Source organism: Athene noctua, chromosome 12 (genome assembly GCF_965140245.1).
Source record: "Athene noctua chromosome 12, bAthNoc1.hap1.1, whole genome shotgun sequence".
In the NCBI taxonomy this organism is placed as follows: Eukaryota; Metazoa; Chordata; class Aves; order Strigiformes; family Strigidae; genus Athene; species Athene noctua.
Genome location: NC_134048.1, coordinates 11,575,481 through 11,602,089, shown reverse-complemented (window position 1 = coordinate 11,602,089; position 26,609 = coordinate 11,575,481). Strand labels below are relative to the sequence as shown.

The 26,609-nt window shown below is 37.5% G+C and overlaps 1 protein-coding gene across 7 annotated transcripts in view; it reads left to right on the top strand.

The window, feature by feature from the left end:
• FABP6 (fatty acid binding protein 6) overlaps positions 1 to 24,519 on the top strand; it is a 45,432-nt gene extending 20,913 nt beyond the window's left edge. For 5 of the 7 annotated variants that reach the window (XM_074915955.1, XM_074915954.1, XM_074915953.1 and 2 more), the window contains 4 exons: positions 20,314 to 20,418; positions 21,272 to 21,447; positions 23,216 to 23,305; positions 24,395 to 24,519. In XM_074915955.1, the coding sequence (XP_074772056.1) occupies positions 20,314 to 20,418; positions 21,272 to 21,447; positions 23,216 to 23,305; positions 24,395 to 24,448 (425 nt within the window). In that variant the 3' untranslated portion in view covers positions 24,449 to 24,519. Of the gene's footprint in view, positions 1 to 17,937; positions 18,096 to 20,313; positions 20,419 to 21,271; positions 21,448 to 23,215; positions 23,306 to 24,394 lie in introns of all 7 variants that reach the window. The other 2 variants (XM_074915958.1, XM_074915957.1) reach the window with 1 other exon arrangement.
• Positions 24,520 to 26,609: the final 2,090 nt, after the last annotated feature.

Below are 26,609 nucleotides of genomic sequence, written 5' to 3'. Positions count from 1 at the left end.
CATTGCTACTTTTTCAAGAGAAATTTTGGGTTGATTTTTTTAATAAAGAAACGTTTGATAGCCCACTCACAATGGTAGCATCTTATCAAATGTTGAACACAGAAAAAACCCAAACACTTATTTTCACAACCTAAACCTAGAGATTACACAAGTCTCATTAACTACATAATCATTAGTACATTAATTAGCCTTCAGTATTGTAGCATTTTGTATTTTTAATAATCCAAGAGTTTTGTAGTATATTTTATGTTTGTTTGCTTCATTTTGGCTATTACATTACTTGTTCTCTGCTCAGGCAAAATTCCCATCAGTTTCAACAGGAGTTTGCCCAGCAAAGAAGTAGGCAGTAAAGCCCTTGGAATTTTGCGCAATGTTTTTCACCTGGCAGTGTCCCTTTCTGTCTATGTCCTAATGGGTCTACTCTAAAGTCTGGCATAGCACAGACTTTGCAACTGTCTCATGTATGAAATATGAAAGTTTTAAATGCTCATGTAAGCCACTATATTAAAAGAAAGTAGTATTTTATAGTTCAAAACACTGATGTCTATTTTAATACATGGTAACTGGGAAATTTGATGCTATTTCTGTTTTTTCATCATGGGTTTGTATTATATGTATGAATGAGTTTCTTAAATTTTTGTCTCTGTGGTGCACTGGAATTTTTGTAATTGTAAGGGCTTTTTCTCTATGGCATAAATTTAATATAAAAGGATTCATAATACTCATTAAGATTTTCCATCAGAATAAAATCAAACTGGTTCATTGATGCAATCTTGGACCAGTGATAGACCAGATCAATACTGTTTCTGCATTCAGATTGGACACCAGGAATTCTTTGTCATATCGGTAGAGAGACTGTAGTTACAGTTTGACCATAGTTTTGCTTTTTCTACACCAATCAATTTGATTCTAATTTCTGAAGTCACCCAGGGTGAGTCAGATCTGGTCAAGCCAAAATAAGCTCTTGAATCATTCCCAAATGATGGAAAAAAATGAGTCAATTCAGAGAGCTAAACAAGTAGGGACAGCCATTATAGGCATAAAGCAACCACAAAGCTTTATATGGTTCAATGGGAGAGAAGGTCCACCCAGTGAGTCAAGGTTGAATACAACTGGATTTCAGGGCTCTTCTGTTAGCAGAGCTGGTGAACAGCCAGAGAGCTGTGAGAGCTATGAATGGGGAGGAAAAATGGACCAATACCTGTGTTATGCAATTGATTTTAGATTAATGTAAAGCAATACACCCAGAAGGGAATAGGTTTCAGCTGTGGCTTGGACCTCAACATTCTTCTGAGGGAAGACAAGGATAATTAACAACATGCAAATAGGCAGCGGACTTAAAACTCTGAAGGCAGGTGATGAGGCTGTGACGCATCCTACACAGTGAGAACACAATTCCTTGCATTCATTAGCATTTTTGTTGCCAACTGTATTGGCCTGGGTACACATATTGCAATTAATAACTGCTTTCTCAGTAGTTCTGGGAAAATCTGTGCTACTGTCATATACCATGGGGAATAGTTACTATTTTGCACAAACTGCTGTTAGCTGTGGGAAAACTTCTCATACAGAGACCTAGAAAATGAGAACTTGACACAACACAATAACACATCAAAAGTCATGTTTAAATGTGCTTTATTTTTTGATAGTAGTGCTTCATGGCTGCTCATTATCATAGGAAAAATACAGTGCATGTGCTGAGTCAAGAATCAAGAAGAGTTACTGTAACACAGAGTTGACTCTCCGAGTGCAGTTACAAAATTTGGTGAAAATTCCTTATATAAAGACACGACCTCAATGTAATTTTAATTTACGGTCAGGTATGTACCAGGACAAAATCATTTTCCTTTAGGTCTTTTCATTTGTAGCCTATTGCTGCTACCTCATTACTACACTGTTCTTTGCTAGTGCAGTAAATCTAGAGACCTAATGGTGCACAAGCCCCTTTGAGGACAGCACTGACTTTTAAAATATTCATTTCTATGCGGATCAGGGATATCCCAGTCTGGCTGTAATCAGAGGAAGAAGGAAGGAGACAAATAATCACTGAACATGACTGTTTAGGGAGCGATTTCTGTCAAAAAAACAATCAGCAGCAAAGGTGGATATGAGCTGGCCTTGCACCCCCAAGTATAAGTAAGAGTGATGTGGGCTTGTTTGATAGCCATAATAGTATAACTGCTTCTTTCTATTCCTTCATCCTCTAGCCAGCTGCTTCTCCTTCACTATGCTGAAATGCCTGGTGTTTCTGCTAACTGCTGAGTAATGTAGGGCTAGTGAAAGGTGCCAGACTGACAGCAGTGGGATCTGCACTTCTTTGTTTATAGGCAGAGTGCAGATATGTCAGGAGCCCTGACAGTGCCCCTTGCTGTACTGGTGAGATACAGCTCTGACCTGCAGGGAGAAATCACAGAACAGAGGAGATACTTCAGGGCAGTTCAGTTCTTGGTTATTTTTTTATTTGTCAAAATGGTGCCAGCTGTGGTGGTGAATTGCATGTTCTGGAACAGCAGTACAACTCTGCTTCCAGCCAGAGATCAGTTCACAGCCTGAGTTATTCCAAATGGAATAGACCTTTGTGCTATGAAATCAGTTTGCAGCAAGTCTCCAGCCACTGGGAGTTGAACTGACTACCAAATTTATCTCACCCAGGCTTAATGAACAGTCATCAGGTAGTAATGATCCTACCAATCTTGATTTAAATGTAAGTTATAGCAGGGGTTGGATTCCATATCCCTAGAGTAATTTCTTGTGCCATCCAAACCTCATCAAAGTGTCTTGGTGAAAATGATTTAAGCTAACACGTTGTACCGCGTGTTGGCAAGCAGCTAAGGGAACCTGTGTATCAGTTACTGTGGCTCAGTGGTAACGTGTTAACTCACCGTAACTCTATTGTGTACCTCAATCCTCTCTTTTATTCAGATAGAGGCGTAACTCTAGGCTTTTTTTTTTTTTAGCATCAGGATAACAACACTATCAAGGGTGTGTCTGTCAATGCCACCTTCAGTGAAGTAAACTCTGAATAGCTTTTTTGAGAGATATTTGAACAGTCATTATAATAGTAAAGAAAAAAACAAAAATAAATTATATAAACTCATATCTGACCCTGTGTGAAAAAATAATGCAGAGGCTGCAGCAATTCCAGAGCTGGAACAGCCAAGCAATGTCACATAAAGCTCTCTTTAATTTTTTATTTGGATCATGTCTGTATGTAGGTCACAATGATTTAAAAGAGAAGACACTGACCAGACAAAACCAAACCTTTCCAAAAAATACCACTGTTGTAGGAGGAGGATTCTTTCTCAAACAGAAGACTGAACATTAGTAGTGAAAGGATGTCCCTGTTCACTGCTATTTCAGTTATGTTACCAGGGACTGAGCAGAGGGGGACCTGTAGTGGTTGTGTTCTCAGCTTGCTTGTCTCCTGCTTGTAAGCTTGAGCACGGCAGCAAGATGCTATGAAGCTGGTTCCAAGCCATTTCTCCTCCTGACTTTTTGTGCTGTGATGACATCATATAAATAAATTCTAGCTTGATCATCCTTCCTCAGGGATAAAGAGAAGATATGAAACCTCTCACTGCAGCTCCCCACACCAGTCTACATTTCTGTTTTCCTTCAGTCCCTAATTACAGGGTCTGGACAAAACCCTCTCCTGCTGCTTTCACCCTTATGAACATCACTCAGTGGCCGATGGCCACCCAAGTGATTCTGTGCTTCTTTGCAAAAATTACTCCTTTAGGCAGGGACCTATATAGTCCATACATCTTTTCTGAGCAAACTACTTTTCAGCTCTAAGGAGCCTAAAAACTGGAGGGAAAAGCAGATCTTCTGTCTAGCCCTCTGGTCAACCTTTGTGCAAGCACAAGAACAGCAGCCTGTAACAATAATCTAATAAGCATTTCTTCTAGGACAGGAAGCTGGAGGCAGTGATAGGGCACAGAAGGTCTAAATGCCTTTGGCCAAAGAGCTCTTAGTGACACCTGGGTTACAAATAGTAATGCTGTGTAAAAACAGTGCATATAAAAAAAAAAAAAAACACAAACCCAAGGTATAAACTGGGCCTAAGAGTACAAATCACTTGTAGAGAAGCTGTATAGAAGTGCAGATTGATGTTTTAGATATCCACAGTGGAAACCAATAGATTCCCTTTGGCTTTAGAATCAAGATTATGCACCCAGATTTTGTCCATGCATGTGTGATTAGCAAATTGTTGTTTGGGGTTTTTTTTATGCCAGACCCCAGAGATAGCAATAATTTTAAGGCACTGTGTGGCAGTGGAGGTGTATTTTTGTAGTGAACCATCTTTCCACAAAGATAAGGACTTTTGAGACAAATACACTCTTGGAGGATGATCTTCCTCTGCAAAAAAAAAAAACGTTTTAAAAATTTTGACTTATTGGTCTGTTTGATACTTTCTTAAGGTTTCCAATATTTTTTTGAATTTTCTACAATATTTTCAAAAGATTTTGTTGATTTTTATCATTGTACCAAATTACTATTTTAAAGCCATTATTTAACTACTACATTTTCTAGTAAGCTAAGAGTTTTGGTAAATTAACTTTGTCAAAGTTTATTTGCATAGTAGTAAACAAAAAAGTCAGGTGATTGACACTATTTTGAATCCTTGGTAAAGGAAATAACTTTATAAGTGGTTTAAAACATCTGAAAATTATTTTCCAGGTTTGTGCCAAGTATAACTTTTGAGAGGTGGGCAAAGAAGTGGAATCTGTCTCATGCTTGTATTTTCCTACTATGTTGTGAGTTTCATTTGTGGACAAAAGACATTTTTCATTTGGCTCAGTGGCCAAGGTAAAAATAATTGATTATATTGTCGTAGACTCATAGTTTATGTTGGAAGAGGCCTCCAGAGGTCATCTAGTCTGAGCCCCCACTCAAAACATGTCTAGTTAAAGGCATAATGCCTTAAAGTTTAGATGGTCAAGGCCATCTCTAGTGCCAAGGATAGAGATTCCACATCCTCTCTGGATTACCTGTTACAATATTTCACCAACCTTATGGTTTTAAAAAAATATATCATAATAGCTAATAGAATTTCTCATATTCCCAGTTGTGTCCGTTCTTCCTCCTCTTATCATCATGCCTCTGAGAAGTGTCTACCTCCATCTTCCCTCTTTCCTGCAGTGAGGTGGTGCTAGAGTGTAATAAGGTCTCCCCTTTGTCATCATTTCCCCAAGCTGAAGAGACCCAGTTCTTTCAGCCTCTCCTCACACATAGTACCCTTAAGTATTAGCGTTTACACAGGTGGCAAGAGGAAAGCTAGGCATAAAATACAGGCAAACCAGAGATTTAATCCTCTAAGTATAGCTTTAGTTGCTGTTAATTATGAAGTGTTTTATTGCTGATTCCAGTATTGCTCAGTGGGACACCTGCTCCCGTTTTCTCTTAGCTCTATTTTTCCGTATGTTAGCCATCTTTTCTTCTTTTCTCTTGTTCCTGCAGGTTTTTTTCTCCTCAATACTGTCTGCAAAAATGAAAGTCATGAAATAGTTGATATCAGTATGTAATGCGTCACAGACTTGCCTGAGCCTAACATTCAAAGGAGATAAATAGAGCAAGATAAATTGTATTTATTTCTCTTCAAACAATTGTCTCAGTCTGACTATTTTACAGGCTGCAGAATACAGCAGGATAGTGGTTTATATCCAGCATACCCTTGAAGGCTATGCCATAATCACAACGGATCACAACAAACTCAACAATCATAAGAGACAGTGAGAGCTCATTTTCAGAGGTCCTAAGCAGTAGTGGACCTACAGGCATCACTCTCTGACCTTGAGAGAAGTACTAGCTCAATTCCTCTGGACTTTGCAACATATTATTTGTAAAGAACATTGACAGCTTCAAGAGAAAAGTGTACTAGAACTGTAAGAATTAGTAACTAATAATCACAAAGGACTGAAGAAATTTACACGTCAATTCTGGAATAGGGACATTGCAGTTCAAAACAATACCGGCGTGTCCTCATCACACTTCTCTCTGCATTAGCAAGTTGAGAGGGGTTTTTATGATAAAGCCTGATCTTGCCGTCTTTGCATGCAGGAATCATTATCATGACTTATTCTGCATTCTACCAAGTAGCAAAATGAAGAAACCAAGCACAGTGAAAGCAAAAGGCAGCCCACCTTGAACCAAGGCGACTTTGTGTTGCAAGGCAGTCCTTAGCAACCTGAAGCCAGAGCCCCTTTCTGGTAACAGAGAGTAAACTCAAGCAAAGATGATTGTGGCTTGTTTACAGAATCTCATCAGGTGCTTGAAGGTGGGTGAAAGACTTGCTGTTAAGCAAGCACAGAGTAGCATTTTCAATCAATATATTTAATAATCTGTCTATATCTCGAATTTTGTAAATACGACAAATTCCAGTATCATGCAGGAAGAGCTTAAGTATTTTCTTTTCTTTAAATCTCCTGTCTTTTATGACACAAGCTGCAGCTAGCCTTATAAGCCACACATTTTGGCACAGAAGTCCATTTGTGGCATATTGAACATTTATTCAGCAAAGAAGCAGAATTAAAGGTTTATCACTAGATGGCAGCATGGTTTATGACACAGATGTGTCTACCTTGATTTTCAACATGCTCTGAAAGGCTGTGCCTACTCTGGAGAAACATTCAGAGAAATTCAAACTGATTTTAGAACCACCTCAGCATGCTCACCAGGGGAGTCACAGAGATAATCCTGGAACTAGAATCCTGCATTAACGGTGGATGCAACCGGTTTTTAAACTTTGTGCAAATTTTGTCAAAGCATTTTCTCTCTGAGGAACCAGAATATTGGGAAGTAGGCACTCTATCCATTCACTGAACCAAACATCCACATTTTTAAGCATCCTGAGAATGATAAATTATCTGTATATGTTACCAAACTGAGCCATTCAAAAATGCAAGTTTAGGTTAAAAATTAAGCTTAAAAAAAACCCCACAACCTCACAACAGAATTGTCACTGTTCAGTTTTTTTGTTCCCTGCTGCTTTCTCATCGTTTAGGAAGGAAACAGCTGTTGTTTGGTACTATGAAGTAAAGAAGCTTCCAATTGGAAGTTCAGATTTTGAAGTGTTTTCCAGACTTTCCTTCTGATTCCAGGAGGAAGCCATAAGAAAAATATGGTTTATTCCAGGGTTTAAGACAAAATCGCAGCTGTTAACAGCATAGTCTTATTTTTTCAGTTTTACATCAGTGTTTCCTGATTAATAACAGCAAATTTATTGCTGACTAACCCGAGAATAACTCCCGTTGAAGAGGGACACTACAGGCTAGGTGTAATAAAAGCAGTTAATAGAACAAGTAGATGCAAATATCAGCTGGTTTTGGAGATAGTGAAGAAATGGCATGTGAGATGTATGTATTTTCTCTGCTACAGAAGTGTGTTTATTTCTCGTTAAATGTATCTAAGAAAATATAAACAATTTTAGATTGTTGTAAAATATGCAGCGAGATGTTACTGTGAATCATAGACATCAAAGCATAGATGAAGCCCAAAAAAGTACTTATATGCAATGAAAACTGTCTTTTCTCATACTTCAGGAAAAGAAACATCCTTCTCTGCTTTAGATATTTTCAAACTCTTCCTGTTCTTGCACAATTAACCTGCATCAGTATTTTCAGTGTGGCACTAGTGTAAGAAAAAAATCACTCAAATACTGGTTTCCCATGTCTGCCTCTGAGATTCTATAAGACAAAATCCTTGGATTACTGGGGTAGAAAATAGCATATCACCATCACTGGACAGCTGTAGCTCTGCTCTTCAGGTGAGCTGCAGGAGAAGAGAATAGGGGAAAATCTTGAGAGAGTGAAGGTGATGGGAAGGAACTAGTAAACTTGATTTTAAAATATAAAAAAGTCAACTGAAAACCAGATGTGCCTTCAAAACAAAAAGTCTAAATGTAATATTCCCTTTAACAGAGCTTCAGGAACTGCAGCTGTTGGAATCCTCTGGAATAGCAGAATTTAACTGTGCAGGGGGTTTATGTGTTCCAATAAAGCAGCAGGCTTTACAAGTGCAATAGATGGAGGTTAATACACTTCAGGAAAATCGGTGGAAATGCAGGGCAATGTGCAGGAGAACCATTTGTATCTAAAAGATAGAGTGGTGTCTATTGTTTTAACAGACAGCAGTGGATCAGGATTTCTGGCTATTAATCCCATCTCATATGACCTGGGGCAAATTGCATAATCTGTATTTAAAATACAGTACTATTGCTTTAATGATGGAGAGCTGGGGAGCAGCAGTCTGGAAAGCAGGATGCATAATAAAGTATGCTGTGTTTATTCCATGCATACTGAACTCTGAGTAACCCTTGCAGTAGAAGGAGTTCCCCTGGCAGGCCAAGTAGGGAATTTGGCCTTTCTTTAGCTCTGCAGCTTTGTGTATTTGCTTCAGTGACCATTGATGATCCAGATACAGATATGTTGACAGAAGTAAAGATGCATGAAAACAAACAAGATGTGAAATTGCAGTATCTTAAGAAAAAAAATTAAATCTTCCTTGTTGGAAATAAGAAAACATTGTGTTGGCATTTTCAGTAGAAACAGCCTGTTTCAAAACCAAAAAATGTATTTCAGTTTATTGGAATGACCTAGAAAGTTTTCTTTTGAAACATACCAAACACATACATGTATTTCTAAATGGGGAATTGTCTTATTGAAACTGAAAGTTAACCCTTTGCTCAGCACCCATTGCTAGCCTACATTTTTCATCATACCTGTCATGGAGTAAACTCTGCAATATATTAAAGAAAATGCTCCAAGTATCCCAAACTAGAGGGAAGAGGTGAAGGGAGTAGGACTGCTATCAAGGTACAGTTACTAAAAGGCACTTGTATATAATGTATTAATGGATTTGAAAACAAAATTTCAGGTGTTTTTAAAATGCCCTTGTTTTAAAACAAAGAAAAAATAAATATTTGGGGTTTTCTCAGTATTAACTGCGGTTAAAAAAAAATCCTGAAGCAGCATGGTATGTAAAAATATTATTCCAACAAAAAAATATAAACTTTTAATAACTAAACTATGTATAAACTTGCATGTTGAACAGAGATAATATAATTCAGCATCTACACCAAAAGTTCAAAGTCTTTTCTAAGGAGGCAGCTTTAGTTATATATTTGATAAAACTAGGTTGGCTGTGGATATGGGATCAATTTAGACTCGACATAGTGCTGAGGTTATTTGAGACCCTTACATGTTTCTCTAGATTGCCATCACTCTTGTTCAGCACATTGATTCCTTAAAATAAAATAAAGGAAAAACAAGGAAAAGACAGAAGCTCTTAAAGTCTTTGTTCTTCTTTGAAACAGTACTTAAAACAAATGAGTTTTCCTTTAAACAGTATAAGGCAGAAACAGAGACAAGTGGAAAAATCATATGTCCCTGTGCTTCAAGATATGTAAATTTTTTTAAATGACTCCTTACCGATGTGAAGAAATCTTTTGTGTTAAATATGATACAAAGTTCTGCAAAATCCTGAACGACTTCAATTCCTGTTAGATTCTCAATTAATACCACAAAATATGTTGTCTCACAAGACTAAATGGTATTTTTACTAAGTAGATAATGTTTGTTTTTAAAAGTCCATCACTTCATTGTTACCCGTAGGCTACACAGCAGTAGCCTATGCTTAACAAGCCAATAATGTGAGTAAAATTGAGAAAGGCAAAGAATTTCTTTATAATTTACTTTTTTTAAAGAACTTCCAGTTTTCAGTGTTCCTTGTATCTCTGTAGACTTTGAAAACCTCTCCCTTCAATATAGCAGATCGCACTTAAAAATTGATTTATTGTTTTATAACATGATTTGTTTGGGAGGGAACAGGGCAGGTCTTAGCCTGTAGAATTCCTACAGTAAAACAAGTTAAAACATGGTGTTACGTATTGTTCTTTATTGACTTAAGTAAACTTAGTTAAAGGAAAGCTCTGTGCAGCATTTCTCCAAAAGAGCGTAAATCAACACAATGTACACTAAATCATCAGTTGCTTAGTTTCTTAGGTAGAGCAAAGCATTCTGTGCTTATTACAGTGGAGTGAATGCTACCTGCAAGAATGCAGTCGTAGGGTGCTGCAGAAGGGGTATGTGAGAAGAGGAATAACTGAAATAAGCAAGTCAGTTCAGTGCATATAAAAATGCAAGCTCTAGGCCTGGTTTCATCAAGTTGTACAGCTATCGTGAGAAGCCTGCTGCCACCAGAACCCATGCAGAACTCCAGTTTATGCTGTAGAAGAAGCAGGATAAGTTCCTGAAACCTTGAGTGCTTGTTTCATCCCATATTCATCCTGCTGCCTTCTAATTTGAATATATTACTGTACAAATTTGGAGGTAATTCTAGCTGTAGAGAGGAGGGTTCCAGAGCACGATACCTTCCAAATACATTGTGGCCAAGAAAGAATTTGATTTTTTTTCTTGGTGCTGGTGTGTGGTGGTGACAGCCTATTGCACTCAGTTATGCTTCCTGCTATCAGTTCCCAATATTTTGAAATGCAGGTACAATGCACATTCATTTTATATTGGTACATAGCTTTTCCCCCCCCTTTTGGTGATGACTGAGGATTGCTTAGAAGACCACAGCCATGTGACAAAAGTCGTCAGATTAGACTAGATTATGCTGAAGATAAACTCCCATTTGGAGCTATGTTGTCCTGATGTGTCAGCAAGTACAGTCATATAGATACTATCAGATAATAAAATCTTTACAACACATCACATGAACTATGTAGATAAAGGGGAGATGACTATTGATTTTTGGTCAGAAAAGTCCGAAACAGTAGTTGTAATGATTCTTATCTTTAGGGTTGTCAGTTTCTAACTTTTATTAGAACTATAGTTACTTTCTGTTAGGGACCTCTGGTATAAATACATGGAACAAAGAAATATATAGATGTAGTATCTTTAAATCACTTTTACCAAAATACTCTGCAGATAAGGTTGAATCATATCTTTCATTTTAGTAACTTTTTAAAAATTGTGTATTAGACTGAAACCATTGAGGTTCAACATGTTCCATAGTGGCTCTTATTCCAAAGATGATATTTCAAGGAAGTTTTAACAGTTTTATGTGAGCCAAATTGATAGTAGCCAAAATTAGTTTTACTGTGCATTTTCAGATTACGTGAGTCAAAACTGACATAACAAAAATCTTCAAGTCTTCTGTTGCAGTAGTTACTAAAACTTAAAAATCAACATAGCTTCCTGTTTCTGCTGTTAGTCCCTATAACCATTGAATCGGATGTAATTGATAACATTTAGTATAAGATAACTAATTAAAGGGAAGAATCCTGGAGAAAGAAAAGAACAATTAGATTAATAAATTGCTGGTATTATTGTAAACCCAAAACATTTTAGTATGTCTATTAATGATCTTAGTTTAAAAGGTGGGGAGTGTACCTATGAAACTTTTTTCTGAGCTGGAAAATGTTATAGGTCATAGTCACCTCTGTTCCAAAAAAATTATCTGCAACTGAAGTAAGTGGAATACTTGGATGGTAAGAGGAAGAAAAAGTCTGTCATTTCAGAAGTGTCTAGTAGAGTTTGACATGCCCCATTTATTTACCCTAGCAAAAAAAAAAAAAAAAAAGGATGTAACTTTTCTCTAAACAACTTTGAGGAAAACTCAGAGAAAGAAGTTCTACTTAAGAGAAGAGGCAATGCTGGCACAAGTACAAACAGGCTTAGAATAACCATGCATTAATTTAAACTAGAAATTGAAAGAAGATTTTTACATACCAGGGAGTAAACTGCCTACTACAGTAACAAAGACAAGAAATTGTATAAAGTGCAAGCGACTGAAATGATAACAGATGTCCCTTCCAGTTCTGTGTTTTGGTTCTTCTGAGTCCAGGAGTGCTGATTTGATTTACTTGGGTGTTGAACTCTGAAGAGACAATAGAAAATAATGAGTTCAGAGAATTTGTACTGAGCCTTCTGCTTGCAGAAAATTTGTTCAGTGAACCTGAACTAGACACACACTGCTAGCTCAATTAGCATGAGCATATTTCTGCTTTTCCTCTCCAGAGCCTTGTTTACAATTATCAGTTTGGACTTCTTTATTCTTTTAATATAGGTCATGAAGTATAACTCACACCATGGTTACAGTGAGCATTTTTCAGTGGCAATAGCCACCTTGTGCAGATACTCCACTTGTTCCTGTTTCCATGCCAATACTTGCATTATGCCAGTACAGCTGTTTATGTGATCATGCAAAGAACTGGATCAGAGAGCTGAACCAGCTGAAAAATATATTTTCATTTTATCTTTGGTATTTTTAATTCAAATCAGGCCCTCACTCTGGTGGCTACACTACTGCATGAATGGTTGTGCCAGCACAAAGCAGGAGGTGGCTCATGAACAGCTAGGAATCACCTGAGCAATTTAAGCAGCATTGTCATACCCTCAGGCTGCTCTCAGTTGCTCTGTGATTTGCAGTCGCCACTAGGCAATGAAAGGGCTACACGATGATGATGATGATGGTGCCATTCATCTTCCCCTCCTCTGTCTTGTACCTCCTGTTGTACTGGCAGGGCCTGACCATGCAACTGAGGCAGTTCAGAGAACCAAATCAGCTGAAAACTGATGAAACCACCTGAAAACTAAGCACTTTTTTTTTTTTTTTTCCTTTTTGTTTAGTTTTCTGTCTGTCAGTTGCCCAGACCAGACCTCAGCAGTCCCACTGAGGTAGCACTCAAAGATAAGGAACATCAGTCAGGGACAGCAGAACCAAATACTTCTTACACAGGCTATGCCAGCTTGTGCAGCTTGAATGAATCACTTGGTTATCTTGCTCTCTGGAAACAACCTTTCTGGAAATCCAAACAGACTAAAGCGTTTCCTGGTAGAGTGTTTTGGCAGGAAATAATCCAATTTCCTTTTTAGGGAGTCCCAAAAATTCTGGATTTTTAGAATCCTTTAGGTGCCTTCCTCCCCTGCAGATATTTCTATCTCTGAGCTTCTGGTAGGATCCTTTCTTTCCTGTTTTTGTTAGGCAGATCCCCATCAGAATGTCACATCTGGGGCAAGGACAGAGTCTGTACTGTGTCACCTGTAGGAGTCCTGTAGAGCTGGCTGGTGCATTTCTGTTAAATATTTGGACTCTGTACAAGCATTAGCTTTTCAAGAATTCAACCACGTCTTGTTGGTAATTGCTTTTCTACTGCTTATGGGTTTAGAATAGTAACATCTAGTACTATACTAAATGGATACTTAATAAGGCAACATTATAATAGAACTCCCATGGAATTACACATTACATTAACAGCAGACGAGTTCACTCTGAATTCATCATGAATGATTACTCTGAATACCAAAGGAATTAATAATCATTAGCCACTTACTATGGAGGGTTGCTGAATAATTGCCAGATACAGCTGTTTTAAGAATTTACAAGCTTTCCTGATCAAGTTTCATTCTGAAAGAATCATTAAGTGTAACTTTCTTTTCACTGGAGAGTTCCTACTTTTATTGTGAATCTGTACTCCTTGTTCAATTGCATTCCAGTTCTAAAAGCACTTCAAAGGTAGTCACTCAGCCTACTTCATTCACTAATGGAATTACGTTCCTTATCTCCATTTTGTCTTTGAGTGTAGCTCAGTTGGCTTTATACAACACATCTGAAAGGTTAATAAACTTTAAAGCATGCTGGGAGACATTCAAGGGCAGGGTGACTCCAACATGACAAAAAGAATGCAAAAGCGTTTTATTTATGACTTTGTGGCAAGTAAACGTCTGAAAGTAAAGATATCCAAGGCCTTTGATTTGGTTCCTGAAAGTTCCCTCTGTTCCTATCAGTATTTGAAGATTCAGCTGTTTTGCATATCATAGGTAGCTGTCTTGGGAGACTGGGGGACTTAACTGCTCGCTTTAGATGAACTTTTCCTTTGGGTATAAGCTTCCACAGGAGTTTTACTTTTTTGACAACTTACGCTGTCTATAACAGCCACACTGTTGCAACTGCCATTATCCAGATAAATTCGAATACAGTGTTGAGCTCTAACTTCTCATTGCAAGTAGTAGTTTGACTCTTGCCCATGGTCCTGACAGTATGCATTCAAATATGAGATTTACTATGTGTCCATGTTAGATCATTGACTCAGGTTTCAAAGTTAGGTGAGCACAACTGTGAATGCATGTTATTATGGTTGTTTTTCTCCACTCAGTGAGACGGCGTAAAAAGCCTGTACACTTTAGACCTTGCAGAATAAGGTAATGCCATTTCCTTGCATTCTGTCTGCAAACAGTGCTGCTCTGCCTAAGCGTGCACACCCTTATTTCTGCTTCTCTGGGACAGCTGAATCCACTCAGTGGGTTTCACAAATGCCAGTGTGCTGCAAATAACATTTGCACATAAAGTTAGATTCATTAAATTGTGTTGAAGTGTTAGTTCAACAGTAGATAATTCCCACTGAATTGAGGGCCTCTGATCTACAATGTTTAATTAAATCTGTATGAAGCAGTCCTGTGTCTTGCTGATTGCCAAGATAGCAATACAAATGTATTTGTGTTCAAGCAAAGGCGAACACTGTGTGATAGGTCAGCAATGCCATAGTGCTTAGGAAATCATCTTCATTAAGAACTATGTCCCAAAATGAAACATATTAAGATAATTTCTTGTATAAATACTATTTTTATATATTACATAAATATAAATGATACATTTAACATGACTCTTATTGAGCTGATTATAACCAGATCAGGGGGAATTTTTTTTTTTTCTTAGTGTTAGAGAATGAGGGGTGGGCGATTCATCTTGCAGGTTCAGCTGTGGGATGGGGCTGGTTGCAAACCCTGGCACGCTCTAACTGAAGCCAGGGGTTTACATGGGTGAGGTGGGCGCTTGGTGTAGGACGTGCTGCCTGGTGTATGGGCCCTGACAGTTGGCCACCAGATGGCAGACAGTCTCCTGTAGAGTAATATTTTCTTTGACCTACATAAAGAACAGCTGCATCTTTCTCCATTGAAAATGATAAATAGCTCAAAGAACGCTGAAGATAATGGGCACTTTCTGAAAGCGACTTTCAGTTTTCACACTGGAAGCTTTTTATTCTTTTGCCTTTCTCTGGTTATGATTCTCAACCTATGCCAGGGAAGTCTCTTTTCTCTTTCCACTGGTCTCAGTTATAGCTGCTAATTCAGTTGGATTTGAACTGAGTTCTGTTAAGCAGAAGTATAACATAACCAAGGTTGTTTGCAGCAGTGTGCAGCCTCTACACTGTAGTAGTTGGAATGGATTAAATACACATAATGCATTTAAAATACATGTATATGTAGGTAATTTTGGTTTAATTTATTCTTTATTTTACTGGGTAATTATAGAGTCCTCTGCACCATTTAGTTCAATGACCAGCCCACCAAGGATGAAGGACTACTGTAGAGGTATACAAAAGCGATATCACATCCTTACAGCTCTGAGGAGGTAGGAAAATCACAAATACTGTGTTGTGGTAAGGTATTAGCTGTCTTTTTCTACCTGCCAAGCCACGGAAATGTGACGTTCAGATCACAGCTAACCGTTGCAGGAGGTTAAAACCTTCGCGGGAACAAAAGCACAAATGCCAATATGGTGGTTGCTATTTGCTCAATTTATTAACTGTGCATTTGCTTTATATATGCCTTTCTGTACATCGTGAGATCTTTAGTTCCCTGTTCTTTCCGTACATCGCGAGATCTTTCATGCACCTCTATTCTTCCCGTACATCGCGAGATCTTCCGAGCGCCTCTCCCTACAATACTGTAAATGCAAAGTGTAAGGTCATTAAATGGAAACTGGTTTTAGCTGAAACTGAAGAGGTAAGTTCTTGGATGACTAACCTTAGCAATTGTCCAAGTGACCGTAACTTCAGTAAAGTCAGAGGGCCTCCATTCCTTTATTCTTGGAATAAACATTTTCTTCACTCAGTATTTGGAAGACTCCTTAATGAAATTCTTCATTTTCCAATACACTATCAAATTTTACATTTTATAGCAAAAAATGCAGGAATGAAAATAAGGATTTATTTCAGAATAAGTAAGCAGAAACATGGCTGAAATTCACAATGCACATTAAAAACTCCTCTGCACAGACAGGTTCAGATGACGGCATATTTGTTCAAATCTTGTTCAAAAATGATTCTGCTGATCCTGAGCAGCCAGGCAGAGCAAGCACATTTATTTGTTAAGACTGCATAGCCTTACCTTTATTGTTTGGATGGATGCTTGTAACCTGCTCTGGAACTCTCATGCACAGTGTAGCATACAACTCCTTGGAGGTGAATAAACTCATATTTAGTGTGTGACAAGAGTGACCCACCCAGTCAAATAGTTATTCACTGAGAATTTACTGTAGTACACACTGGCTCTGTGCCCACCACATTCCCACTGCAGGGAAGCCCGAAGTATTGTATAGTTGTATAGATGTCAGCACTTTTATATCATATCACAAGAAAGCTATCAATATCATTTGATCTTTATAGAAAGAGAGATAACATAAAAGCTCAAGTTCATTTAATCTGATTGTCTTTTTCCTGTTTGACAGAACTGTGGCATATTTCTTACCCAGTTTGTTCTATCATCCAAGGTCCATGTGATGTTACTATGCCAGTGGTATTATCCCCCAATAAATTGTATGTAAACAGAAGAGTCTGTGGCTTGAGTTCATTTACCTTCTTCGCAGGGTTGTGCATGTCTCTCTGGAACACTGAGAGCCTAGTGCAAGACAGAGGCCTTCAGCACTCAGCTAGCCTGAGGGCAGTCTCACCGGTGACCCGCTCTCCAAAGCCCAGCTGGGGCTGGACACTGGTTATCTTTCAGTATACACAGGGTCACATGGAGATAGCAAGAACCTTAACTAGGGACTGGCTCAGCCAGTTGTGCTAAGCAGCTCTCAAGATTCTCACAGCCCATCAGTGGAGCAAGTGTAAAAACTTCCTGGGTGTCTGAAAGTAAATAGTCACTCCGAGCTCTCCTTTGCTTTTAAGGGGTTGTTTATTATAAAAATGTTTAAATAAATGTGCCATCCTGTGGACACTGGGTTGGTGCCTGGACTTAGAATTTCTTACTGGCTGCATCATCCATTCACTGTATCATAAGCTCTGATAGGTCACTTTTTCCTCAGTGTTTCAGCTTTCTCATGTATGAAATAGGCTTGATGATACTTTCCTCTAAATGGTATTTTCAAATCAGTGTATGACTGAAACTACTAGGGTTTTGCCTCTATTATCAGCAGAGTTTACATTCTTGTAGCTTAACTTGTATCTACTTAGCTTTACTGTAGCAGTAAGAAGGCTTTTATGTATGTGCAACCACTTTAGTATTTTCCATGCTAATGGTGTTTTTCTTTATATAGATAGGGCCTAAGCATCTGGGTCCAGCTGATAAAGAAAGTTTCCTTTGCAGTTGTCTGCTTCTGCACAGTTGGTCACTGAGTTCAACAATCTTGGGATTAAGCTGAAGGAGTTTTAATTAAAAAACTAAGTGTTAAATATGATTGCGGGACAGTCAGAATCATTTTACACTTTTAAATGAAAAGTGCAAAGGAAACACTGGTAGTGAAACAAGTTTCCCTGTTCCTTCCCTGAACCTAATGTATTTATAATTGATACAGAAACCTTCAGTTTTGTACTTTTCTCCCACACTCCTGTGTTTTGAATGCTAATCACAGGACACAGAGGATGTTCACAGAGGGAAGGTATATGGTTCTCTTCTATTTCAAGTATGGAGACATCCTTTTAATTGCATGCAGACAGCAGATGGTATGGCTTTTGTGGCGTCATGAACTCCAGCACAATATAGTCAGCCACTGCACAGCATGGTACAATTTAAAGCTGAGTAAATATGGGGAGAGTGAAGGGTTAGGGGTGGGAAGGCAGTAATTCCTAGGACGTTTGTTCCATTTTTATTTTACAAACTGACCATAATTTTGTTCTGCTTCACTCTTGTTCACTTTCTGCATCTGTTCTAGAAAACTGCTTTCCTGCCAGGAACATACACCCAAACAAATAGTTTTAAAAAGACTGTTGTCAACTTCAAAAATTGCATCTCCATTTGAAAGTTTTATTTTCTTGCATAAGAAGATGTAAGATTTTTGAAGTTACCTTCTCTCAGACTTCAGAAGAAGAAGTAAGTAAAAAAAGCAAACCTAAAAAACCTGAAATCATGTAAATTCCTAACTAATAAACATGAAGTAAGTTCTTTTCCAGTTCACAGGTATAATCTCTCACAAAACTGACTTGGAATTTTCTGAAGCTTTTTCTGGTCAGAATATTCTTTTCCATTAGAAGTCCCCTTCTTGCATGATTCAGACTTTTCACCCATCAGTGTTATTCTGGAATCCCTCTTATTTTTCCCCTGTAAGGAATAGTTTTGAAACTGCAAAAATTCTCCTAAGATAGGAAATCTTTTCCTATTCAGACCTCATATGCCTTGCGTATTCTGTAAGGCTGTAGAACTTAGACAGCAGAGTCTTTTCATAAAAGCAAGCAGCTTACTAAGTAAAATAAAAAATTAATACAAACTAGAGAGGATTTTTTTCATTGAGTTGCAACACACCCTGACAAGCAATATGCCATTAAATATATATGTATATATAGCAAATATATTTAAATGTAATAAATCCTTAAACCCCCCTGACAGATACTAATTTAATGAATTATTGTGTACTCTGATAATGCTGTGATGAAACAGTTGGGTACAGGCTGTCTTATTTCTAGCTCCTCTTGAATTTAATGCTGATATGACATAATCTACATGCAGTCCCGAATCTGTGAGGCTACAGCATGACACAACCAGTATGTGACGGTACGCGGCAGGAGTCACTCAGAGGCACCGTTCTGTCTCAACTCAGTAGAACAGCTTGCAAACTACACTACACTCTCCTACATGCACCGTTTAGAGCACAGGCTGAGGGAGTGTACAACTGACTCTGTGAACTCAATGTTACTGGTAATAAAACTGTTAGATGTAGTAATTTATGTAGTTTTACAGTAATGCTTTACCTTGATTTATGATATTTAACATTTTACTGAAGTTTCATCCCATTACTGAAGTTTGTCTTATTCTCTGACAGAGTGGAGTATGGATAAGTCTATTAATTAGAAATACAGAAATGGTTACATAGAATATATTAATTTGAAAGTATACCAAGGAGAGCAATGGTGAAGTTTAGTGGATCTTTGTTTTCCATGTTTTTCATCACCCAGCCTATGTTCCTGTTCTTCTGATCAGTTTCTTGACTCTAGATAGACATGTTCTTGCATTAGCATGTGGGATTAAATTAATTGCATCTAAGAAATGGAACCCACTTTGCATACAGCAAAACCTGTTGAACACTTACATATGTCTCCAGACTTTTATAAAACCAGGGAAAAATAGATTTTCTGTTCCTTCCCAAATGTATTACCAAAATAAAATTCCAATCTATGACACTGTTTTCACATAAATCCTAGGAATGTTTTTGTTCAGATTAAAAATTGTTAGTCTGTATTCTCAGCCAGTAGAGTTATGCCAATACACAGCAGCTGAGAACTTTCTACCCTGCTATCTGTGTGTGGGAATGGATTGATTAGGCATAGGACATCTCCTGTGTATATTCTGAATTACCCAGCAGACTCCCTGACTTTTAACTTACAGTTATTTTATATAAATCAGAGCTCTGCTTTTCCAAAATGACTATATTTTTTTTACTTTGTGCAAACACTTGCAAGTACAAAGCACTATTGTCTCTTGATATTAAATAGGGTATGGGAATGTGGTGGACTAATCTAATGTACTTTACATCCAAGTAGTGTAAAATATTTCATAATTATTTTTTTCTGTGTGGAGATAAGGTAAAACAGGTGCAGGCAGTAATTTACCCAGAATCTTGTCATTGCCCATATCCTACCAGAATTACTTAGGAATCTATGCAGCTTGTTTCTTATTTTAAAATGTTTACTAATATAGGGTATGCTTCCAAATAGAGCAAGGCTGTGATCTCAAGACACTGCTTTGAAGCCATTTCCTCCCTGTTTCATTATAACATATATTTTACCATTATTTCATCCTGAATGTAAAATCAGTGGAATCTTGAAAGTAAAAATATATAACTTTGTTTAAATATGCACTAAAATGAAAACTGAGCTTTTGTCCTTGATTTCTGCTCTAGATTATTGTCAAGCATGTATAATTGAATTATAACCTTGATTTTCCTACAGGTCAATGGCATCCATGTTAATGACTCACATAGATCATAAAAGTAATTTCCAAGGGGTGTGGGTATAGGTGGGCTGAACAGCTTGGGCTGGTTTATAAAAACGAGGGCCTCAAGCCATCTGCACTTATCCATTCTTCTTTGTTCCAGCTGCTATTCTGCTCTACCAGCCACATCACCAGGGCAACATGGCATTCGCAGGCAAATACGAATTTGAAGGCGATGAGAACTACGATGACTTTGTGAAGAAGATTGGTAAGTATGTCTTGGGGTAGAAGTCCTAAAGTTTATAAATTAGTTAAAAATACTTTTTTTAAAAAGAAGTTTTTTTACTGAAATGTGCTGATATCAGTGGGCTAAGACTGGTAGGAGTGCTCTGCACTTCAGCAGGGAGCTTCAGTTTTCATTCTTACAAGAGGAAATAGTCTTGCTCTACAGAAGTAGTATTCCTTTTCAGTGGCAGCAGAATGAAGGGTCAAGATGTTTGCAGTATGGTGATTGTGAATGTCACTTTTTCCGTCCTTAGTATTCATTGGTGGGAGTATAAATTTAGTATGAAAATGCTTGTCAAAATCTTACACAGGAACAGGTTTCTGTGAACATTTTCACAAGACTGCAAACCTGTTTGAGAGATCACCCTGCAAAAGCTCTTAGGTCAGTGCTTGGGTTCATTTCTTTAAAAAGCAGTAGCTAATGGTAAGTAGTAAATACGTATGTGCAGCTATATAGCAAAGGCATAAACTCATATACCTTACATTCCACATATCTGCAGGTGTAGATTAAATAGAAGGGGATATTTATATCTACTTTGTATCTATACATTTATTCTGTGTATTGTTTCTCAGGGAAAAGAATGCAAGACCAAAACTTATTATTTTAGTAAATGCATTGATGTACCTGTATCTTCCTTTATACCAGTAATTTAAACTCGGAGCTTTGATACTGCTGTGAGAAAACAAAAAGCAACGCAACACCAAAAAAACCCCCAAAACTAAAGCAGGCACTTAGACATCGGTGTCTGAAAAGAAACATACCATTAGCATGCTTCAATTCAAATGCAGCTGGTAGACTATGAGATTTGATAAACCGTATGTTTCTATTGGTTAAGGTCTCCCCAGTGACAAGGTTGAAATGGGAAGGAATTGCAAAATAGTCACTGAGGTGGCACAGAATGGAAATGACTTCACCTGGACACAGCACTTCCCAGGAGGCCGCACCACAACCAACACATTCACAATTGGCAAGGAAGCAGACATGGAGACAATGGGTGGTAAAAAGTTCAAGGTAATTTAGCTCTTAAGTTCTACACTGTCTCAGTTATTTTTTAATTTAGGGTGAAAAATCTGCCTCAGGGACATCTTCCTTGAACTGTTTTTTCATCTGTCACAGCTTAGAAACATAGCAAAATACCTGATTTTAAAGAGAGCTAGAGCTTCAGAATTGTACTTACTAATAAAGAATGAGTGTCAAGCCTCTACTGGTGTCACAGCTCAAGCAAACTAAAACTCCGAAGAGCTGGTTGGCACCTATGTCATCATCCAGCACCATGCAGCAACTGCAGCACACTGAGGGGAGTGCTATGGTCTAGCTCTGCCCATGCCTGTCAGCAGTGCTCACCTTCTGAAGTTACCTGTGCCTGAACCTTAAATGAAAGACTCTGTAAAATGAAGGGGAAAAAAATATCTGTAGCCTCCTTCCTTTTGGAAGTACAGAGCAACTTGCAACTTAAGCAGCTTCTAGCAAGATGGAAGATTACACAATATCGATCTGCAACTGTCACGGACAAAATCTGGATACAAAACCTGCTATAAAATAGTTGATTTACTTACCTTATTAAATTTTTATCTATTTAAAGGGATAAGACAGTTTGGGACAGCTAAACTCTGCATTTGTGAGGTGTCCCGAATCCTACCCTACAATAGATGAGTGGGTAAATGCTTTATACATAATAAAGAGACAGGAAAACCATCAATTGCATCAGGGAACTGTGACAAACCAAGCATTGCATGATTTCCAGAATGCTATTTTAGTCATACCTTTCTAATTATGAGAGGAAAAAAACTCATGTCTTTGGCTTTGAGAAATCTTTGTGAAACCTAACAGATAGAATAACACAACAATTCTACTTGGTCAATTTATTGCAAACTTAATTTTTAAATTCTATTCTCTTCTTTTTGGCCCTGGGCACTGCAGCACTCCAAAGACTATTAAGTAGCCAAAGATGGAGGCAGAGTAAATGATTCTCAGGAGAGAAACCACTGCCTTTTAGTATAGAGTCACTAAACAATACATACAGTAGTGAGATGGTTTCTTTGTATCTGGTAAAAAATGTCCACTTATCTCTTCATTTTGCAAATTACTTTTTTCTCCTCTAAAGATGACTGGCTCATTTCTCTGTATTACTAAAAGCATAGGCAAGACTGACTTTGTGACGGAACTACATACCTAGTTTTGGTGGTCAGGTGAGCTGCTGTAGTATCTGTGATCTTCCATACAGAAGCAGCTCTTAGAGCAGTTGGCACATATTACAGTATAAAGGTGTCACTGCAGACTGTGCAGTCATGTTCACCTATCCTTAAATGAGCGAGATGAATTCTAGTGTAGTTAGAGGTATGAAACTCTGGATCTAGGGTAAAGATTCACATCACTTGTCCACAGTGACTTTTGTGCTGCTTGCAGGCAGGTTATTAGTATCTAAGAATGCTACTTCAAAATTAACTCATACAATCATGCCTTTTACATACAATCATGCCAAAACAAGAGAGCTCCACAGAACACCGAGGACTGAATGAGAAGTGTCTTGTCAGATCATTTTTAGAGCTATGAGTGACGATTGTGTAGAGATGGAACTTGCATGTATTGTTACATGAACACCTTTCTATTTAAACTGTGAACATTTAAGAACTAAAGCACAAGGATTTTAGGCCTGTTCCTGAAGCTACTTTTTTAAAAAAGTAAAAACTTTAAGCATCAGATATACAGATGTTTACAATGTCTGATTGATAATAAATGTCGGTAACCCCACGGAACATTAAACTTTTCTCCATTACAGGCAACTGTTAAAATGGAGGATGGGAAAATAGTGGCTGATTTTCCCAACTATCGTCATACTGCAGAGATTTGTGGAGGAAAGCTAGTAGAGGTGAGTTCTCATATATCCAGGTTAGTTTATAAAGAGCAAACAAACAAAAGCTCAAGAGTAGCAGGCTTAAAATTTTGAGTTTAAAAAAAAAATCTTTAGGGTAAAGCGAAACTATTGAGTAACTTTCTCCTTCACTCTAGATAATCTTCTATGGTTTTGTGCAGGTTTAATCCAAAAATTAAATGAAACTTTTCATCAGATTATTTTTGATAAAACTTGAAATGTAGATCTTGCATCTTAGGCACAGACACAGTTTTATAGCTGTAAAACTGGAATGTTCAGACTGAAATATTCCCAAACTGTCATGTCTTTTGACTCTTCACTGTGCCTACACCTCTAGAAAATTTTGTATATATATATATATATATATATATCTTTTTACAGAAACATGTAAGCAGTAGGTTGTCATTAACTTTGTTTCATTCTTTGAAAACAATCTAGCTGCAACTCCTCACAGAATTTCTGTAGAACCCTATTTCCTTGATCTTACCAAAAGAAAAAACAAAACAAAACAGGTTGGATTTCAAGTAGTATCTTATGTTACCAAACAAAATGGCAACACTGCTTTGGAAGATTAGTGAAACTACAATACTAATAGTAAACCTTGTAAAACAGATAGGATTGTCAAATTCTCACAAATTTTCTTTAACTGACTTATGTTTGTGCCAGTTACATATGTCTGAGAGACTAACTAGGAGGAAGTTACTCTGAGAATCAAGAAAGGACACTCACCCTCCCTGAAACTAATACTGTCAATCTTTATTGCTTTGGGAGAACAATTATCTCACTTGTCTAAAAATCTGATAACTTGGATTTGGTAAAGTCACATCTAACATAAGACACATTTAAGTTACCCCAAATCCCTGTTCAGAAGTTGTGCTTTATGTGTAAGAATATCTTTGCACTGTGGATTTCAGGCTTGACAAGGACATTCAGCTTATTTTCTAGATGTGTCTCCTACCAAAGGGTAAATGTTGCTTCAGTAAAGGAAAGGTTCTGAGAGTCACTCAGTAGGTCTCTTTACTTTGTGTGACAGTGAAGCTCTAATTACACTGTTCAACCAAATTTTTGGCTTGTTCTTTTTTCCAGATTTCTACTGCTTCTGGTGTAGTCTACAAAAGGACCAGCAAAAGGATTGCTTAAGGCAGTAAAGCTAGTCTCTTCCAGTGCACTGAAAAACAAACAACTGTGCAAATAAATAAAATAAGTAGTGCTGATTGTCTTCCCCTCTCTATTTCTTTGTATTACAAACATGAAAAATTGTTTTTCAGAGCGTTATCTTCAGCATTAATGCCTACCTCATTCCTGAAGATCTGAGAAATACTCATAAAATCAGAACACAAAAATCAGAAGATGCAACAAAGCATTTAACAATGCCATCCAGTTCAAATATTTCAGGATAGGATACATACTTGGCATATTCAAATGTTGTCTGCCACCTACTTAACAGAAGCTCTGTTCAGCTTCTGACTAAAGAAGTATAAGACAATAAGACAATACTCTGCCCAAAGCTTAAATCAAAATGCAAGATGATGAAAGTCTTTTGCCTTATAGCAATAATGGTTGGAGGGCAGAAATTTAGGAGCTTGTAAACATGAGAAAGTCAGTTTATCACATTAAAAGATATGCTTTAATACTGCTATCATGGTTTTCTCATTTTCATCAGTATCTCCTCTTGACCCAAATTTAAGGTTTTACAAACAGACTCCTGCAGGAAAACATAGAGTCTTATTTTCTCATTGCAATCCTGTTATTTACATAGAGTACATGTGGAAACCTCTTTTCTTGAACACAGTAGGAATTAAAACAGGTTTTGGATTTACTGTTCCAAATCACTTCTGGACAATACCTGGTTCACAAAACTTTTCCCTTTTCAGACAAATTTTTCCAAGCTAATAACTAGCCAGGGCATGTGTCTTGTGAACACAAAAGTTCATTTTCTGATAGGCCTTATGTACATGACTGATAATTCAAATTATTTCAAGTCTCTTGCATTAAGAAAAAAAACCTTTTAATTCCTTTCTGTATTTTCCTTCCATAGAGGTTACTAAGCTTTTCAGCTGCAACACAACTTCATCCAGACCCCATCAGTTTACCCAGAATAGGATGTACGTGTCTTATGACCACATGTTGCTCAATATATTAATTATTCTGTTTCTAAGACAGAGTATAATGTTTATCTCTAAGTACAGGTCAAATCTGAAACTTGTTCAACCTTGAGACAGTATTTTGGTACTTGCAACAAACGGATCTACTGCTTTAATAGAATTTTGTTGAAATTCAGCCTCTTCAGTTATATGAGGTCACATTGTGAAGTAATAAGGGATCTCTTCAGGCTTACTTCGCATTTGAGTTCAAGTCAGCTAGTGCATTCCTCTGCAAATAATAATGTGACATCTTAGAACATCTGTATTTAGAGTGTGCCCATCACATTAAAAAATTAACCACCTACATAAGTGTTCTATGAAACCAAAGCTCATAGTAGAATTAAGGGATGGTGGCAGTTTGTCTGAACCATTCACACCTACAAGAACCTGCTGTGAAGGAGACGATGCTGATACCTGATAATTCCCTGATTTGAAAGCAAAATGGAACCAGCCACCCCTTCCAGTTCTAGAAGCAACTACATTTAGGGTTGTGCAACGGGCACATTTTCACATTCTGCATGTGATTAAGTAGCTCCCCATTGTACAGACAACAATGCTTTGAAAGGAAGGGTGGGATTTTTATCTAGGCTCTCTAGAAAGAATGCAAGGAGTGCTTTCACATGGGAAAAAAGCACTGCTGCCTTTTCAACCAGAGGACATTCTTTAGGCTTGTCTTGAAATGGCAGTATAGAGAGCAAAAGAAACACTCCTTAAAAAACCTCAAAACAGCTTGTGCAAAATTATCACTAAGAATCCATCAGTGTTTGGCCCACATTTGCTAGTATCATGACTTCTCAGTAAAAAATAGCACTAAGCTAAATTTTATTAAGCAACACCTGTATGCTTCCCTGATGAGTTGATTATACGGATCAAAGAGCATTATATCAACTTAAAATTGTTTGCCACAGTGTGTAAAACTTGCTAAAACAAGAGGATCAAACAGTGGCTTTGACAACTTAACAAACACCAAGTGGTGGCTTTTTCTCACAAATAGGGAGAGGGTAGTAGTTTCCCTTTCCTGTTTAAAAAAAGCAACAAGCTACAGCTGTAAGAATAAAAAAAAAAATCATTTTAACCTCCGATGCCTGATCAACATTAGCAGACTTTTTTCCACCTGTATCTGTGCGGCAGCTCTTGTCAGGACTCACTAATACAGT